Source organism: Megascapheus bottae, chromosome 26 (assembly GCF_031878675.1).
Source record: "Megascapheus bottae isolate mThoBot1 chromosome 26, mThoBot2.hap1, whole genome shotgun sequence".
NCBI classification, from domain to species: domain Eukaryota; kingdom Metazoa; phylum Chordata; class Mammalia; order Rodentia; family Geomyidae; genus Megascapheus; species Megascapheus bottae.
In genome coordinates, this window is record NC_143534.1 from 24,661,890 (window position 1) to 24,679,914 (window position 18,025).

Consider the following 18,025-nt stretch of genomic DNA (forward strand, 5'->3'; position numbering starts at 1 on the left):
TAAATTCCTTTAAATTCTTACTGTTTCTTCTTTATACAATCAAACTTTTACTATTGATATAATGGTGCTAATTTCCATATTTATCTACAGCTGACCATAAGTTTAGAGTATCTCTGAGTATAGACTGATTTTTCTCCCTATTTTTTCTCTAATTTTCTCTGATCTTATGTCATTAATTCATCTTTGTGACAAAATATCCAAAATAAATAATTTCAAGAAGGAAAGACTTATTTTAATTTGTGGTTTCAGAAGTTGTCTTGTTTATTGCTTTGGGCTTGAACTAAGGCAAATTAGCATGGCAGCAGGACAATGTTATAGAGGAGAAGAGTAACACACTTGCTTTTTAGAGGTCAGGTAGAATAAAAATAGGAGGAAAAGATATACCCTTCAAAGATGTGGTTACCTCCAGTGACCTAATTTCTCCAACTACGAAACATCTTCTAAAGTTCAATTTGGTTAATATACTGATGAAATTAATTCCCTCAACATTTAATCATTTTTCAATAGTCTCACCAGCTGGTGACCAAATCTTTAGTGGGGAACAGATGCTTACATTTGTTTAATCAGAATAAGCATTGTTAAAACATTAGCCTCAGTTAAATAAGCTTTTTCTTTAGTGGAGATTAATCATATGTGTGTGATAAAGGGAAGGTTTTAGTTTTGCACCAGGCCCATCTTACCCAGTGTAGCAAAATGTTATAGGTTATAAAATCCCAAAATATTTTCAAATTCTGCTTCAAAAAGAAGCCATTCAACAGAATTTTCAAAAAGTAAAGTAAAAATTTCTGATTTCAGTGTTGAAACAGTTAAATCTCTATATTATTAAAGAAGGGTTTGTCAGAACAGATAAATATAGAGATTGGCATCATTAAATCAGTGATCTAGTAATTACAGGCAAAACAGTAAGAGTTCAAGCCAGGTCATGAATATAACTTACTTTCTGCACTTAGAATAGCATAATTCCATTAATATAATTGAAAACATTAATAAAAGCAATTACAAATGGCTGAATAACTTATTTGCTTCGAATTGCAAGACACAAGTAATAAAACAAAGAGTAATCAAAATAATAAATCAGGTATAAAATATTAAATTTTACAGGACTTTTAACCTAAAAGACATTACTTATCCAAGAACAAATAGCTATGTATTGTAGAGCTAGAACTTGTTTAGAGTTGTAATTCAAGAGACTTTCTAGTATTTCATCCTAGTCCAATTAATTTACTGAGCTTTATTCCCTTATTTATAACCATTTTCCATGATCATTTCTTCTTTAATAAAAGATTTAGAGCCTACAATTTTGAAGCACTTGGGAACAAAAAAGTATGTGTGAATATTCTTAACAATCCTAAAATTTGGTAAGTAACTTTAATATCAATATTAAAACAGTAATTTTATTTCTAACTTTAAAAATTCACAGCAGTAAGAAAAGGCTAAAAGAATATGAGAAGGAACTTCACAAGGCCTCATGCAGGAATCAAGGTAAGATTTCTGATAATGGATTATTTAAGGTAGTCTTACTTTAAATTTACAAAAGTAAGAATAAAAAGTCTGATTCCAAATAAAGAAGTCAAGTATATATTATGCTAATATATTTTTTAAATTTATCTCCTAATAGTCCAGGATTTCAGCAGTACATAAGAAATTACTAATAATAAATTTAAAATTTGTAGTAGTACTGTAGGAAAAATGTTAGTCCATTTAATATTGGTCCCTGAAATCTTAAATATTTATTTCTATATAAATAAGAAAATTAATTTAAAAATTACTATGTTGGCCAGGAGTGTGGCCTAGTGGTAGAGTGCTTGCCTAGTATGCACGAAGACCCGGGGTTCAATTCCTCGGTACCACATCATAGAAAAAAGCCAGAAATGGTGCTGAGGCTCAAGTGGTAGAGCTCTAGCCTTGAGCAAGTCCAAGAACTGTGCTCAGGCCCCGAGCTCAAGCCCAGGGCTGGCAAAAAAAATTAGTATATTGTAAATTTTGCTTTACATCATAGAAATTTAAAATTGTTGGTTCATATTTGAATTTTGGAGTAAATATATTGTGTTTAATAACATAATATTATTTAAGGAACCTATATTTCACTCAAAGGTTATTTGTGTCACTTAGATAAAATATTTGATCATTTTATTGTTTCTTATATAAGCATATAATTAAAGTCATCTTCCTATGTATCTTTAAATACTTGAGTTTAGACAGTAATCTTCTTTCTGTTGTGATGCTTTATACATTTTACATTTTAATGTGCTTTATCACTGCACTTTCATACAAACTTATACTTTGACTGTATTCACCCTAGCATTACCTTGACATAAACCTTTTCTTCCCTCTTACTGGTCTCCATCATGAAATCTAGATTCACATTTATTTTACTTATCATGTTGCACCAGTTCCCTAAAAATGACATTATTTCATTTTTCTTGTGCCTAAACAATATTCCATTGAGTGTATATAATAAGTTGAGATTAACATGGATGTTGTAGGTATCTCAATCATATGCTGTTTTTAGGCTTCCTATACTGAAAATGGTAACAGAAAAATTTCATGGCAGTTCAACTCTTACTTTTTTTTGAGGAATGTCCCTCTTCATTTTCATAATGCCTGAACTAATACCACAGAAACAGTGTCAATATATAAATGTTCCTTATTCTCCTTTCCTCCTTTCCAACACTTCATTTGCAATTGTTAGACATTTTTTTGTCAGTCATAGGTCTTGAACTCAGGGTTCAGGCACTATCCTTGAGCTCTTTTGCTAAAGTATGATAGCACTTTGAAACACAGTACTATTTCTGGTTTTATTCCAGTTAATTGGGGATAAGATTCTCACCAACTTTCTTGCCTAGATTGCTCTGAACTATGTTCCTCAGATCTCAGCTTCCTAAGTAATTAGGATTACAGGTGTGCACCACCAGTGTCTGATTTGTATAGCTATTTTGACTGGGATAAAAGGGAATGTCAGTGTTGGTTTGATTTGCATTTCTCACATGATTGAAGATGTTAAGTACTTAGAGCTATCACTTTAATCCACCTGAGCATTTACTCATTTCATTATTTCTTCTTTCAATTTATACTTCATTGCATATATATATAGATATAGATATAGATATATAGTATCATCAGGCCAAACTTGCTAATATTTTTGTAATGTTTGGATACATATGTATAATATGTATGTGTATACCTATATTTTCAAGTGTGCTCTCTAGGTTTTCTCATAGTATTTTCAAAGTTTCAGATGCTATTTTTAATTTTGAATTGAATTTTGTACAAGGTGAAAATTAAGGATCTAGAGAATCTAGTCCTTTTTTTTCTTGGTTGTGAGACTTGAATTCTGGGCCTGAGTGCTGTCCCTGAGTTCTTCAGCTCAAGGATACCATCCTACCCCTTGAAGTGCCACTTCTGGTTTTCTGAGACTAAAGTCTCATGAACTTTAGTGCCTGGGCTGGCTTTGAACCATGATTCTCAGATCTGAGCCTCCTGAGTAGGTGGGATTATAGGCATGAGCCACTGTGCCTGGCTAAGGATCTAGTTTTGTACATGTGGATCTTCAATTTTCCAAGCAATCATTTCTTGAAGAGGACATTTTTTTTATTTACAGCATATGTTTTTGCTAATTTCATTGATGAGCATTATTTTCTGAAAATAAACCAATGTAGCTGCATGGCTTTATTTCTGGGTCATCTAGTAGGCATCACGGGTCTCTGAGCATGGTTTCTATGAGGCTGTGTTTGCTACTATGTCACTGTAGAATAATGCGTAACCTTACATTTTGGTACCTGCAACATAGTTAATTTTGGTCAGAATTCGTTTTCATTTGGAACATTTTATTATTTTGTATAAATTTCAGGATTATTTTCCTCAATTTCAGTGAAAAATACAGTGGAATTTCAGTAGGGATCGCACTGAATATGTACTTATTTTGATAATATGCCAATAACCATATTATACTGATTCATACATATGAGAGAACTTTTAATACTGTAATATTGTCTTCATTTTTGTTCCTCAGTATTTTCCTTCTTTCTTTCTTTCTTCCTTCCTTTCTTTCTTTCTTTCTTTCTTTCTTTCTTTCTTTCTTTCTTTCTTTCTTTCTTTCTTTCTTTCTTTTTGTGGGTCATGGGGCTTGAATTTAGCCTGAGAGCTGTCCCTGAGCTCTTCAGCTCAAGGTTACTGCCCTATCCTTGAGCCAAGCCCCACTTCCTGTTTTCTAGAAGTTAATTGGACATAAGAGTCTCAGGTCCTGTTCTGCTCAGGATGGCTTTGAACCTTGATCCTCAGATCTCAGCCTCCTTAGAAGTTAGGATTACAGGCGTAAGTCACTGCACCCGGCTTCAATATTTTATATTTTTCACCAAAAAAGGCTGATAAGTTTATTCTTTGCTCTCTTCTTTCAGTGATTCTGTGTTTTCCTTTTATTCTCAGCATGTTATCTCCCAGAGCAAAGCTACTAATTTCTATTTTGATTTACTATATTGCTAGAGTACTGTGTTTATCTGTTATAGGAGAGTTTTCTTGAGGTCTTAGGGTATCGTAAATGTAGGTCTAATAATCCACAAAAAGAAATTAAATCTTCCTTTCCTATTTCCAACATTTTTTGGTGTTTTTCATATATTATTTATTGTAATAAATAGAAGGGTTACATTATATCCACAAGATATATGGTTGTCCAGTATTTTGTTGAGAAGTTTTGCATCAATATTCATCCAGAAATGGGTCTATAGTTCTCTTTCTTTGATGAATCTCTGTCTGCTTTTGGGATGAGGGTTATAGTGGCTTCATAGAGTGAGTTTGGCAAAGAGCCTTCTTTTTCAATTTCATTGAAGAGCTTGAGGAATATTGGTGTGAGCTCTGCTTTGAAGACCTTAGAGAATTCAGCTGTGAATCCATCTGGCCTTGGGCTTTTCTTGGATGAAAAGTCTCTTATTGTCATTTCTAATTCAGTGCTTGAAATAGGTCTGTTTAGTTGGATTAGTTCTTCTTGGTTCAGTGTAGGTATGTTAATATTAGCTAGAAATTTATCCATTTCTTCTAGATTCTCAAATTGGTTGGCATGAAGTTTTGAAAAGTATTCCCTCATGATGCTTTGGATCTTGGTAATTTCTGTCATAATATTACCATTCTCATCTGTGATTTTGTTTATTTGGGAGTGCTTCCTTCCTCTTTGATAAGATTTGCTAAGGGTCTGTCAATTTGGTTAATTTTTTCAAAGAACCAACTCCTTGTTTTGGCGATTCTTTCTATAGTTTTTTTGGACTCCTTTAATTCTGCTTGGATTTTAATGATTTGCTTCCTTCTACTAGGATTAGTTGTTCTTTTTGATAGAGCTTAATGTGTGACATTAAATTGTTGGTTTGAGATTTTTCCAATTTGTTAATGTAAGCACTCAGAGCTATAAATTTTCCTCTGAGTACTGCCTTGGGCTGTGTCCCAAAGGAGCTGGGATTTTGTGTGCTCCTTTTTGTTAAATTTCATAAGCTATTCAATTTCTGTTCTGATCTCCTCCATGACCCATTGGTGATTCAACAAAGTGTTGTTCAATCTCCATGAGTTACAGAGTTTTCGTTGGTGGAGATTGGTGTTCAGTTCCAATCTGATGCCCTTATAATCTGAGAGAATACAGGGAATAATTTGTGTTTCTGAATCTGCACAGGTTTGTTTTATGCCATAAAATGTGGTCTATTTTGGAAAAAGTTCCATGTGCTGTTAAAAAAAACATATATTGTGATGTTGCTCTGTGGAATAATCTACAGATATCTGTTAGATCTACTTGGTCAATATAGTTGTTCAATTCTGAGATTTCTCTGTTGAGTTTTTGCCTGGTTGATCTGTTCATAGGTGAGAGTGGTGTGTAAAAGTCACCGAAAATCACTGTTTTGGATCTATGTGTGGTTTTAGTGAAAAATAAAGTTTGCTTGATAAAATTCGATGCTCCAGGATTAGGTGTGTAGATATTAGGATAGTTATGTCCTCCTGGAGGAGAAATCTTGAAGTCTCTTTTATCTGATATGACGATGGCAACTCCATCCTGTTTATGGGGATAAGCTTTACTCCAACCTCTCACTTTCAAAAAATGTTTATTTTGTAAGGGAAGATGTGTCTCTTGAAGAGCAGAACGATGGATCTTGCTTTTTGATCCAACTAGACAGTCTATGCCGTTTAATTGGAGAGTTAAGTCCATTGATATCGAGAGTTATGATCGAATAAATATTTACTAGTTCCTGCCATTTTTAAAAGCTTATATTGGGGCCTGTGGCTTGACAGTTTTGCTGTAATTAGCTGGTATGAGTTTTAGGTGCCATTTCTCTGTCAGTACCATATTTGCATTGGTTTTCAATGTGTAGAACACCTTTGATAATTTTCTCTAATGCTGGTTTGGTTGCTATGTAATTTTGCAACTTTTCCTTGGAATGGTAGGTTTTTATTGTTCCCTCAGTTTTGAATGAGAGCTTAGCTGGGTACAGTATTCTTGGTTTTTAGTAATTTGTCTTAAGGGCATGACATATATCCTTCCAATCTCTTCTTGCTTGCATGGTCTTTGCTGAGAAATCTGAGGTTATTCTGATTGGTTTTCCTTTGAAGGTGATTATTCTCTTCTCCCTGGCTGCTTTTAAGATCCTTTCTTTGGTCTCTATTGATCCTGTATGGATTATGATGTGGGGGTGGGATGTCCTTTTCTGGTCAGATCTGTTTGGGGTTCTAAAAGCTTCTTGAATCTGGATTGCCTGCCCTTTTGTATATTTGAGAAGTTTTCTGAGACGATTCCCTGAAGTATATATCTAATGCCATTGACCTCTTTCTGCAGGCCCTCCTCAATACCAATTAGCCTTAAATCAGGCTTCCTAATTGTATCTTGGACCTCCGGAAGCTTTCTCTCGTATTTCCTACATTTGGTTTGACTCAATCTTCAACCCTGGAAATTCTCTCTTCTGCATTGTCTAACCTGCTATCAAAACTTTCGACTTCATCTCCCTATCTTCTAATTGCTGATTTTTGATGTCTTGCATCTCTTGTTTTACATCATGTATGGACTTCTTTAACTCCTTGATTTTCACTTGAGTGGTTAGCTCAGCAGCTTTAATCTCGTTGGATGTTTTCTGGAGTTCAGTCATCTTTTTGTTTGTGGATTGTATGAATTCATCCATTTTTCTTTGTAAATCCTTTATTATGGCCTCCTTTATGGCTTCTTTCACTCACATATCACCTTGTTTATGGTTTCATCTCGTTTAGATATGGCTTCCTCATGTATCCCTTTCTGTATGTTTTCAAATTTTTCATTAATCATGTTTATCAATTGCATTTGCATAGCATTTAGAGGACTCTCTTCTAATTTTGCCATTGACTGCTCCTTTGCCTGTTTATATTATGTGAGAGATGCTATTCATTGATGTGCCATTTTTCTTGAGTATCTTGTTCTGCCCATTTGAAAACAGGAGCAAGATTAATACTACACAAGATTACAATTTTTAAGTTATAACCAACCTAGACCTTTTTAGCTGGTCAGACTATAGATGTTCACAATTTGTTCTTTTTGTGCACTTACAGACAAATCTAATACCACCACTGATCACTGTTTTATGACCAAAAAATAAAACCCTCAATCTAATCTCTATTGTATTTAAGTCCCTCTGTTCGTATAGTATAATTGAAGACCTAGATATACAGTATTGCTCAACAACCATCAAGTGTAGATCCATGCATTATAAAAGTTGAAGAGTGAACAGAGGACCAGAGATAGAAAAATAGTATGAAAGACAAGAGAGGAGGTAAGAAAAGATTAATTTAGGAGTGTAAGATTAATATAGTAATGAAGGAAAGGGATAGTGTAAAGATAACCAACCTAAGGTGATAGAAAGGTAAAACAGTTGAGTAAAAATTTAGAAAAAATAAGATAAAACTTTTGAAAATAAGAGAATTAAGAAGAATATATAGAGAAAATTGGAAGGTATATATAGGAGAGTTCAATGATAAAAAATTTTAAATGTAGAAATAAACCAAAACAAAAACAAAAACAAAAAAGGTGGAGGAGGGAGGTCCCACAAAATTGTGAGTTCTTAGACAAGAAATACTAGGGTTTAGAACCAAGAGATTAAAAAGCAGGTGACTGTATCAATATAAATATCGTTTGTATCTAGATACAACCAAGTGCTTTCACTACGTTTCTAGGAATGACCACAATGACAGAAGAAAAGCGGGCAAAAAAAAATAAGGCAAGTATCATAAAATTAAAAAAAAAAGTTGGAGGAAAAATGGCAAAAAAATAAGAACACATAAAAATGCAAATGAAGAAGGGTAGAAAAAGAAAAAAAGCAAAACAGCAAAAAAACAAAAAGAAAGAAACAAAAGGGTATTTTTCAGTTGTTTTCTTTTTGTCTTTTTTTTTTTGGTCAGTTGGGGGATCAGGATAGGAAACTTGTATCTCCACTAAATTCGTGATCCAAACCCTTCAAAAAGTCTTTTTCTCTTACGATTTGACTTCGTGGTTTTTCTGATTAGTTTGCTTGATTGGGCAGAAAAAAAAAACAAACAGTGGAGTCATGAGTGTCTTCCTTTACCAGGACTGCAGCTCCTCTCAGGGGGAGGAACTTCTGCTAGTGCCTGGTGCGGATGTCCAGCTAAGCTGCCTCTGGGAAATCCTTTACCCTTTTGAATGATGGTGCTGCCAGCACTTTTCAGGCTCCAGTTGGTTTGGCTGGGTCTTTGCCAGCAGTCAAGATGACCCTGCTCTCGGTTGGTGAAGGAGTGGATTCTTTCCCAATGCCGTTCTGGGAGCAAAAGTGGAATCGTCCACGGAGGTACTCACAAATTGCTGGATTCTCTGGTTCCTTGACACTGGCAGGTCTGTGCGATGGCCAGGTGATGGCTCTGGTCTTGTGCAGGCTCTGTCTGGCTCTGTCTGGAGCCAGCAGGTCTGCACCACCAAGAAGTGCTGTCTGCTCAGGTTCGGGAGAGAGGCTTTGTCTCCACCGCAGCTCCAAGTGGCTAGTGCCACTCCACACTGTATTCTTGTGCTGGTTTCCTGCCTTTCTCTTCTCTGACTGAGATCTCTGTGGTGCTAAAGCTTACTTAGGATCAATCTTTGGGTATGAACTTTCCTCTATGATACCAAAACTGGTATCTTGGCACGAGCTCAGAAAGACACACTGAACCGCTGCCATCTTCCACCGATATCTCTAGTTCTCATTTTTTAATCACTCAGCAAACCTATATCTTTTTATTAGAGATTAATATCCATCTACATTTAATGGTATTATTGGGAAGTATCTAATAGATTTTTTCTTGTTAATTTTACTGTTACACTTTTTATGGAGTCTTCCTAAGGAGAAATTTCCTATCTTGAGTTCCAATAGCTTGCATTTTCCTTCTTCTTTGTGTAACATTCCCTTAAGTAATTTCTGCAATACTATCTTAAGTTTCATGAATTGGCTTCTTGAGTTCACCTTTGATTTGAAAGGAAACTTTGGAGGATATAGAAGTCAGTTATTGCCTGGTGCAGTGATCACACCTGTAATCCTAGCTACTCAGGAAGCTGAGATCTGAGGATCAAGGTTCAAAGCCAGCTCTGGCACAAAAGGACCTGAGACTCTTATCTACAATTAACCTTTAGAAAATGGGAAGTGGGGCTTGGCTGAAGGGTAGGGTGGTTGCCTTGAGCTGAAGAGCTCAGGGACAATGCCAAGGACAAGTTCAAGCCCCATGACCCCTCCCCAAAAAAGCAGTTATTTTTGTTTCATGTTTAGAAATGTATCCATTCTATGCTCTTTTGCCTTTTAAGGTTTCTGCTAGGAGATTTACTGTCATTCTCATATGGAGTCTGCAATCAAGTATTTAGATAGTTTAGAATCTCCTCCAGTAGATTTTTTTTCTTTTTCATAGCAATATTCCTAGAGGTTAACAATATGGCACAGACTTTGTGATTGCAGAGATGATCACTATGGAGTTGACCATGAGGAACATTTGATGAAGTATGGCTGGCCTTGCCATCATCACATTCCTTTCTCATAAAATCCGTGAACACATTTTTTTTCTTCCTCTAGGACTCCTAACTGTATAAGCCATATTACATGTACCATATAAGCACAGAACAAACAGAATGCATTGAAACAAGCTGGTAATTTCCTTGTTTTAAGGCGTGAGAGTTGGGCCCTCATTGTGGAGTCAGACTAGGGGCAATTTGCCTTTTTTAAATATAATTTTATTGTTATTGTTAAGATGTTTTACAGAGGGGTTACATAAACATTTTCCTTGTGAATGATACCATCATTTCCTTCAATTTCCTCGTTTCTCCCTAACCCAGTTTCCCCTCCCTTTCCTTCCCACAAGGACCACTTGCTATTTGGAAGAACAAGGGAGAATTACAAGGAGCTTTTTCTTCAGGGCAGATGATGGAACAACTCTGCCAGAGAGGAACATTGGCAGGAACATGACATCATGGGAGAGGAGTTTAATTCCTTAGAAGTCAATAGGGAATTCATAGACTTTTGTGGCATCTCCAGAGAAACAGAGCATGAGCTACTTTGTGACTTACTAGACAGGCTAATTCTATAAAGTTGATGGGAGAAACCATATGGATGTTGCTAGAAAGAGAAAGACTTAAAGAAATACCTGTATCAACAGAGTGGAGCAGAGGAGAGCTATGTATGCATCATCCACAATTCTAGGAACAGGCCAGATACATCTTCCTCTCTTCTGTAGGTCTTGATCGTGCCAGGAGACATGAAAATTGGAACATGTGTAAATTAAAAATATTTAGAGGAATAATGTTAAAAAAATATACATTTTTGTTTTTTGTTATTTTGTTGTTAAGAAATATTGTCTTTTATTTTTCTGATACCACACCTGTGGCAAGTAGTTTTGTACCAAATTTAATGGAGGTTACACAAAATATTTTATGATGTAAGAGAGAAGAAAAGAAAGAAAAAAAACCACAAAACTTAAAAAAAAGTCCTGGATAGCTTTTAGTATTGGCTTCAGTCCCCCACATTAGTAAAATTCACTTGAGAATTTTCCTAAGAACAGAAAACAAGGGGAATAAGGAAGAGTACAATAGGAAAGAGAGAATCTAAGGGGAAAAGGCCAAAGGGCACCCTCAAACAGAGCTCTCTCTACTGGGGCTTTCCCCAAAAGAATATGGGGTACTGCTGAAGGGGAGAGGAGAGGAGTGTTACAAGTAGGAGGTGTGAGGGGGGAGGGAAACATACTTAACCCAGGGACTGGACAGAGAGGGGAGAAAAATAGGGTATTGGTTTGTTTATTAAAGATTGTGCTCAATAAAGCACTAGAAGGGGGGAACAATAACAAACAAATGTTCTAAGCAGCATTATTTTTAAAAAGAAAACCTTCTCCCTTTTTCCCACCCACCTCTCACTGAACTTAAATCCTTTTCCCTCTCTCTCTCTCTCTCTCTCTCTCTCTCTCTCTCTCTCTCTCTCTGGGTGTGTGTGTGAGTGTGTGTGTATGTGTGTGTGTTCTTGTCCTTAATACTCTGCTCTCAGGTCACAGTCTGGTTTTGTTTTGGGGGAATTTGAAGGAAAATAGTCCAAAGGTCTGAATATGGACTGCCCACCTAAACAGCCCAGCATTGTTGTTCTCTTCTTGTCCTAAAGATGAAAAACTTTGCCCCTAAAATCTCTGTTAAAGTGCCTTTTACAGTATAGTGCAGTACACACACCAAAAACAAAACAAAACAAAAAGCTCCAGTACACAAAAAAAAGGACCCAAACCACAAAACAGAAAAACAGAAAGGAATCCTGGGAGATGTCAGTCTGAACTGACTTAAATATACAGAGTGGGTTAGCCCCTGATCAATGGCACTTCTCAAACACAAATATAGATTCCCAAAGCAAGTACTATCATGGGATATCAAACACACACACACACACACACACACACACACACACACACACACACACACAAAACCACACACTTGTTTGTGTGTCGGCAGGGGGGTTCATAGGGCTTGAAGTAGGCCTGAGCACATGTCCCTGAGCTCTTCAGCTCAAGGCTACCACCTTACCCTTCAGCCAAGCCCTACTTCCTGTTTTCTAGAAGTTAACTGGAGATAATAGTCTCAGGTCCTTTTGTGCCCGAGCTGTCTTTGAACCTTGATTCTCAGATCTCAGCCTCCTGAGGAGCTAGGATTACAGACATGAGACACCATGCTGGGCAAACAAAAATAAATTTGAAAAATACAATCTAAAAAAAGGGCCTGTTCATTAAATGACTCCATATATTATAGAGATGCCACCCACCCCCAAAGCAGGCCTCCTCAGGTCTCTCCTCCTATTGTTGATAACCACCTGGTCCTGCTGAAACCTTGCATGGCCTAGCATCAGTCCTGGAATCTATTCTGCACAGGCATCACCACAGCCAACTTTAGCACCTTGAAGCATCATATTTTCTGGGTTCCCTGGACCTTGGCTGAACCCACTTATGCCCACATTTTTTGGACAGACTTTTTTACCAGGAAGTTTTTTAAGTCTATAACGAATGAAAATAAGGAGTGATCTTGGAAATGCTTCAGAAAACTAGCAGACATTTTCTTCATGGTCCAAGAGAGTCAAAGGAAACATCAGTAAAATGCATAACACAGAGAATTCATCTAAAAGACAAGATGGGTAAGAGGAGAAATTAGCTTTTAATGTTTATAATGTTTTCTTGTTCCCGTAGGTTTAGTGTACAGGTGAGTGAAAAACATTCTTGGTCATTTTCTGTCACCTGACATTTGAGGAATCCATGGCTAAGTGAGCATCCATTTTTCACTCATTACTGGATGACTTGGATTGGCAGGATGCTCTTCTATTTACATGGCCAATTCTTCACCAGTGATGGAACTTTTGAGTCAAGACACATCTTTTGTCTGCAAATTAATGTTTCCTTTGTGGGTATAAGATGAATGTCATAATAATGTCAAGTAATCATATTTGACAATTTTTTCTCAAGTTGGGCATCCAAAGACAGAATCCCAACCCTATCCAGAAGATTGACATATAGTAGATGCAGAAAGTGAGTGTCACAAGGAAAGAAGAGTGAAGTCTGAGAGTGCACGTTCTTGCGACATGGATGCATCTTTTTTAACAAGAAAATCAACCTCAACCCAGACAAATTGAGGCAGAAGTGTGAACTGAATGAGATAACATTAATCAGGGATTAGAACTTGTATTAACAAATTTAGGTGTGGTAATAAAAGAAGGGTAAAGAGTTTATAGGAAGGAAAATGGTAGCAATGATTCAAGATATAGAATGGAGCAATTTAGCTTTCCTACAGGAAAAAAAGCCTCAAGCCTCCCCTCAAAATTCCTTATAACCATGAGTGAGAAGACGACAATGCTATGGTTTCACAATTGGGATTTTCAAGGTTTTATTTAGTTGTGTGAATAAATTTGATGAGCTTTGAAATGTTTATGTGCAACTGTTTTTTTTAACTTACTTTTTATTGTCAGGATAATGTATAGAGGGGTTCCAGTTGCATTCGTTAGGTAATGAGTGTATATTACTTCTCAACTCCTGATACCCCTTCTCATGTTTTTGTTCCCCTTTCCCTCTCCATACCCCTTCCCAATCATCTTGTTTCCCCCTTCCCTTCCTTATTTCAAATAAACCAATAAACTTATATAAAATATACCATGCATAGGATTTCATGAGGTGCTTGTTGAAGTTTTGGATAAATTAAACACATTTATAAAGAGAATATTAAAATGAAGATTTTCCTTATTTAATTTATAATTTTTAAAATAGCAGTAATATCTTCTTAATATCATTAGGCATTTTCTATTTTCAACAATATGATTAATCTTTTCTAACTAGTATAAGTACTTCTGCTTTAGCCTAACATTTGTATTTTTTCTCAGAACCAGAGTTAGAACTGAATTCAGAGGATGACAAGACCAGTCTTGATAACAGTAACAATGACCAGTTGGAGGTGTGTCCACATTTATTTTATATTTCTGGCTCAATAAAGTTTTCTTTGCTTCAACAATATAATATAGAGCAAAAAATATCTTTCAATATCTTTACAATGTAATATTGACAGGGCAAATTAAAAAATTAACCAGTCATAAAAGTTGAAACACTGAATCTAAAAAAGTTGCAATTTTAAATATTATCTTGGGAATTGAAAAACATTGAATATTGGCATTGCTACTACTTGTATAATCCTGACCAAGAGAACAACTTTGAGGGCCACAACTAACCAGCTTATTTTAATAATAATATAATAATGATGACCACTGAGCTTGATTCGTATTAATGGATGACTGTTCCCAGAGCCTCTGTATTTGAACTTCCCTATTATCAATCAGTAATATCAAATTCAAAGCACAAATTGGTACATGTGGTCCCTGTTACATTTCAGGGAGAAATAGGATCAAAGAATCACCTATGCCTAGTAAGAGAATAAAGCTTTTTCGAACAGGATTTCTCATGCTTGGGTACAAACAATTACTTCTTAATATATTTAAATCAAGAAGATAAGTAAGTGTTATTAAATGATGTCCCTTCCTCTGCCTTCAATCTTTCCCCTCTTTGTTTATATTAATTTTTAGAATGTGGAAATGGGAAGAATTTTCATATTTCAAAGTTGATATTTTAAAAACTTTGACTTGGGATTAATGGTATTTCTTGGTAGTAGAGTAAATACAAACATACATGAAATTCACAGTACAATTTTGAAACCAAAAGAAGAAACCAAAAAGAAAGAAAGAAGGAAAAAAAGAAAGAAAGAGCGAGAACGAAAATGAAGGAAAAGACAAAGACATCTTTGAAAGCCGGTGCTGGTAGCTTTGGTCTGTAATTCTAGCTACTCAGGAGGCTAAGATCTGCGTATTGTGGTTCAAATCCAGCCAGGATATGAAAGTCCATGAGACACTTATCTCCAATTAACCACCAGAAAATCGGAAGTGATGCTGTGGTCCAATGTGTTAAAGCACTACCTTTGAGCTGAAGCGCTCAGGGAGAGCATCCATGCTCAGAGTTCAAGCCCCACCACTGACAAAATGTAAGAGAGATTTAGGGTCTGAGGGTACACTTTCTACCAAGAATCCCACTTCATAAGCCCTCTAAACAGATAAACACTTTTGCCAAAAAGGTCTTAACTCCTTGCACAGACAAAGAAAAAAACAAGCAAAAAAAAAAAAAAAAAAGATGTGGAGTGTGGACTCCTGCTGCTCTAAGTAAACTATCCAAACCCAGCCAAATTTGCTGGGAATATCATTGAGATGCTCTTGCAAACTTCAAGCCCCATATGATCCCCAATGGCAAACAGTTGCTCCTGCCAATACCACAGGAAGTCCACACAGCCCCCATTCCCACTGTTTCCGAACCTTTTCTCTTGCCTGCCAACACAACCTGGGCAGATCAACCTGTAACCAGCTACAAGTGCTCTGGGACCCAAAGTGTCCCAGTGTGCCAGAGATTTCTCTCAGTTCCAGGCAGATCTCTGCCATTTGCACCACCACTTTGTGACCTCCATATTTGTGGCCTCACCAGCCACCCTACGGGCACGGAGAGGCTGCTGATTCAGCAGCCCCTATTGTGCAGCAGGCCCTGGTAAGCGAACAGACCCCGCACTGGGCACTCCCTGCTTGCTGGCCCATACCAGCCAACAAGATGCTGGGCAGGTCTCAGGGAGCCAGTGGACCACCAGCTCTAGTGTAATTGAGTAACCCATTCCAGATCCTACCCGAGGGTCGCCAGATTTCTAGAGCAACCCAAATTCAATGAACCAAGTAGGAGGAAAACTTTCCTGAAGGGAGCACAGAAAATCAAGGGTCTCAGTTCCTTCCCTGGGCAAAGAAACTGCAAATCTCCACTCCCTCAAATCATCCATCATCAGCATTATGAGCAGGGATCCTCTATTCCAGTATAGGAGAGCATGCCCTGCCTACTGGCCAGTCCCTAGGCGAAGGAGATTTCTACCCACACAAGTGTGCCCACTCTATCATCTCAAGGAAATCAGACACTCCACATCAAATGACTGTATATTAGACTCAGCCCCTCAAATAAAATTAATAATTCTATTTTTTTCTTTATTTAATTTCTTCCATTTTGTCTTTGTTTCTCTTCTTATTGCTGTTGTATTCCTTTTCCTTTTTTTGTTTGTTTGTTTTTGGTTTGTCTATATTGTTCTTTTTTTCTCTTTTCTTATTTTTTTGTTTTTCCTTGCCTCATCCTTTTCTTTCTTTCTTTCTTTCTTTCTTTCTTTCTTTCTTTCTTTCTTTCTTCTTTCTTTGTTTGTTTTTTCTTCCTTCCTTCCTTCCTTCTTTCCTTCCTTCTTTCCTTCCTTTCTTTGTTTCTTTTACTACTTTATTGTGGGTGGTTCTCTTCATTCCTAGAAGCATAGCCTTTCTTATTAATGTGTACATATCAAACTTGACTATTCTTTTGATTCCCCAGTCCTATATATGTTAAGTTCAGTGTTTTTTAAATTTTGTTATTTCTTTAAATTGCATATCTTTTAAAATATTTTAATAATTTCTTTTTTACATGTATATATACTTTTTCTTTATACATTATTTTGATGTTATTGTGTGTTTTAGTATTATTTTTGTTCCTTTTACTGAATTTGAGGCCATAATTAGCTTCCTGTGGCTATTTTAATTCTATACATCCCTCTTCTCTTACCCTTCATTTTACCCATGTATTTCTGGTCCCTTGCTCCTTAGAGGAGTTCCTTAGTCAGTTGATCTACATTTGTTTGATGTTGACCCAAACTATATCTGTACCTGTGGAGGTATCCTTTCTGACTAGATGGATTTCATCATATAGGGGTCAAGTTGTTTTTGCCTTAAACCTCTGTACAGTGGTGGTGAGTGGAGGGAGTGAAAATACCTGTCTAAGACTGAGAGCATACAAAGTTTTGGTGACTATAGAGCTCTGGGTTAGCTCCTACTTTAACATTTTTATTTTGTGCATTAGCCTTGCTATCATCCCCAAATGGGCAAAACAAGTCATAGAAGCTCTAGAAAAATGACAAGTCAAAATAAACAGAGCAGCCATGAGAATCCTAGAGGACAGGTCTCAAAATGTGCTACAGATGCTACTGGTAAACATGATAAATGAGGTTATACATAAGGATAATGAAAGATTAATAGAAAAAAGGGTAAGTGAGATCAAAATAAAATCATTGAGATAAAACATGAAAGAAAAAAAGCAAGAGAGGGAAGCCACCAAAAATGACCAATGAGAAGGAAGGTAGATTAAAAAAAAGAGAAAGTATTGTGAGCAGGATAGAACATGCAGAAGATAGAATCTGTGGGATTGAAAATGGTGTAGATGTTGTAGAGACCAGAAAATTACTCAAAACACAAGAAATAGGATAGAACCTTTCAGACTTCCAAAATACAATCAGGAGCCTTATTTAAGGCTAACTGGTATAGAGGTATGCCTTGAGAAGCAAGGCAATGGAATAGGAAATATATTGATTAAGTGGAATTATCATAGAGAACTTCCAAAATATCCAAGAGAACAGGCCCATCCAAGCACAAGAAGCTTATATATCTCCAAACAGACCAGAACAGGCTATAATATCATACTGCCAAATTATAATCCATGCAGGATCAATAGAGACCAAAGAAAGTATCCTTAAAGCTGCCAGAGACAAGAGAACAATCACCTACATAGGAAAACCAATAAGAATAACTACAGATTTCTCAGCAGAGACCAAACAAACAAGAATAGCCTGGAACGATGTATCATGCCCTAAAGACAAATAACTACCAACCAAGAACACTATAACCAGCAAAGCTCTCATTTATACCTGAGAAAAAAATAAAAGACTTCAACATAAAGAAAAATTGAAACAGTTTATACTGACCAAATTATTATAAAAAAATTATCAAAGATGTTCTACACATTGAAAACCAACACAAAAATATCGACAGAGAAATGGCCCCTAAACAGAATTCCGTGTATTTATAGCAAGAATTGACATAACAAAGAAGATATAATGACAAGAGCTAGCAAACATTTCACAATACTAACCCTCAATGCTAATAGACTTATATCTCCAATTAAGCAACATAGAATA

At 36.2% G+C, this 18,025-nt stretch overlaps 1 protein-coding gene across 1 annotated transcript in view; it reads left to right on the forward strand.

Annotated features, from left to right (window-relative positions):
* Positions 1–18,025, forward strand: part of LOC150046089 (uncharacterized) — a 132,100-nt gene that overhangs the window by 5,822 nt on the left and 108,253 nt on the right. Inside the window, exons 2-3 of the mRNA XM_090319156.1 lie at positions 1,421–1,482; positions 13,851–13,921. Of these exons, the coding sequence (XP_090175282.1) occupies positions 1,421–1,482; positions 13,851–13,921 (133 nt within the window). The remainder of the gene's footprint in view (positions 1–1,420; positions 1,483–13,850; positions 13,922–18,025) is intronic.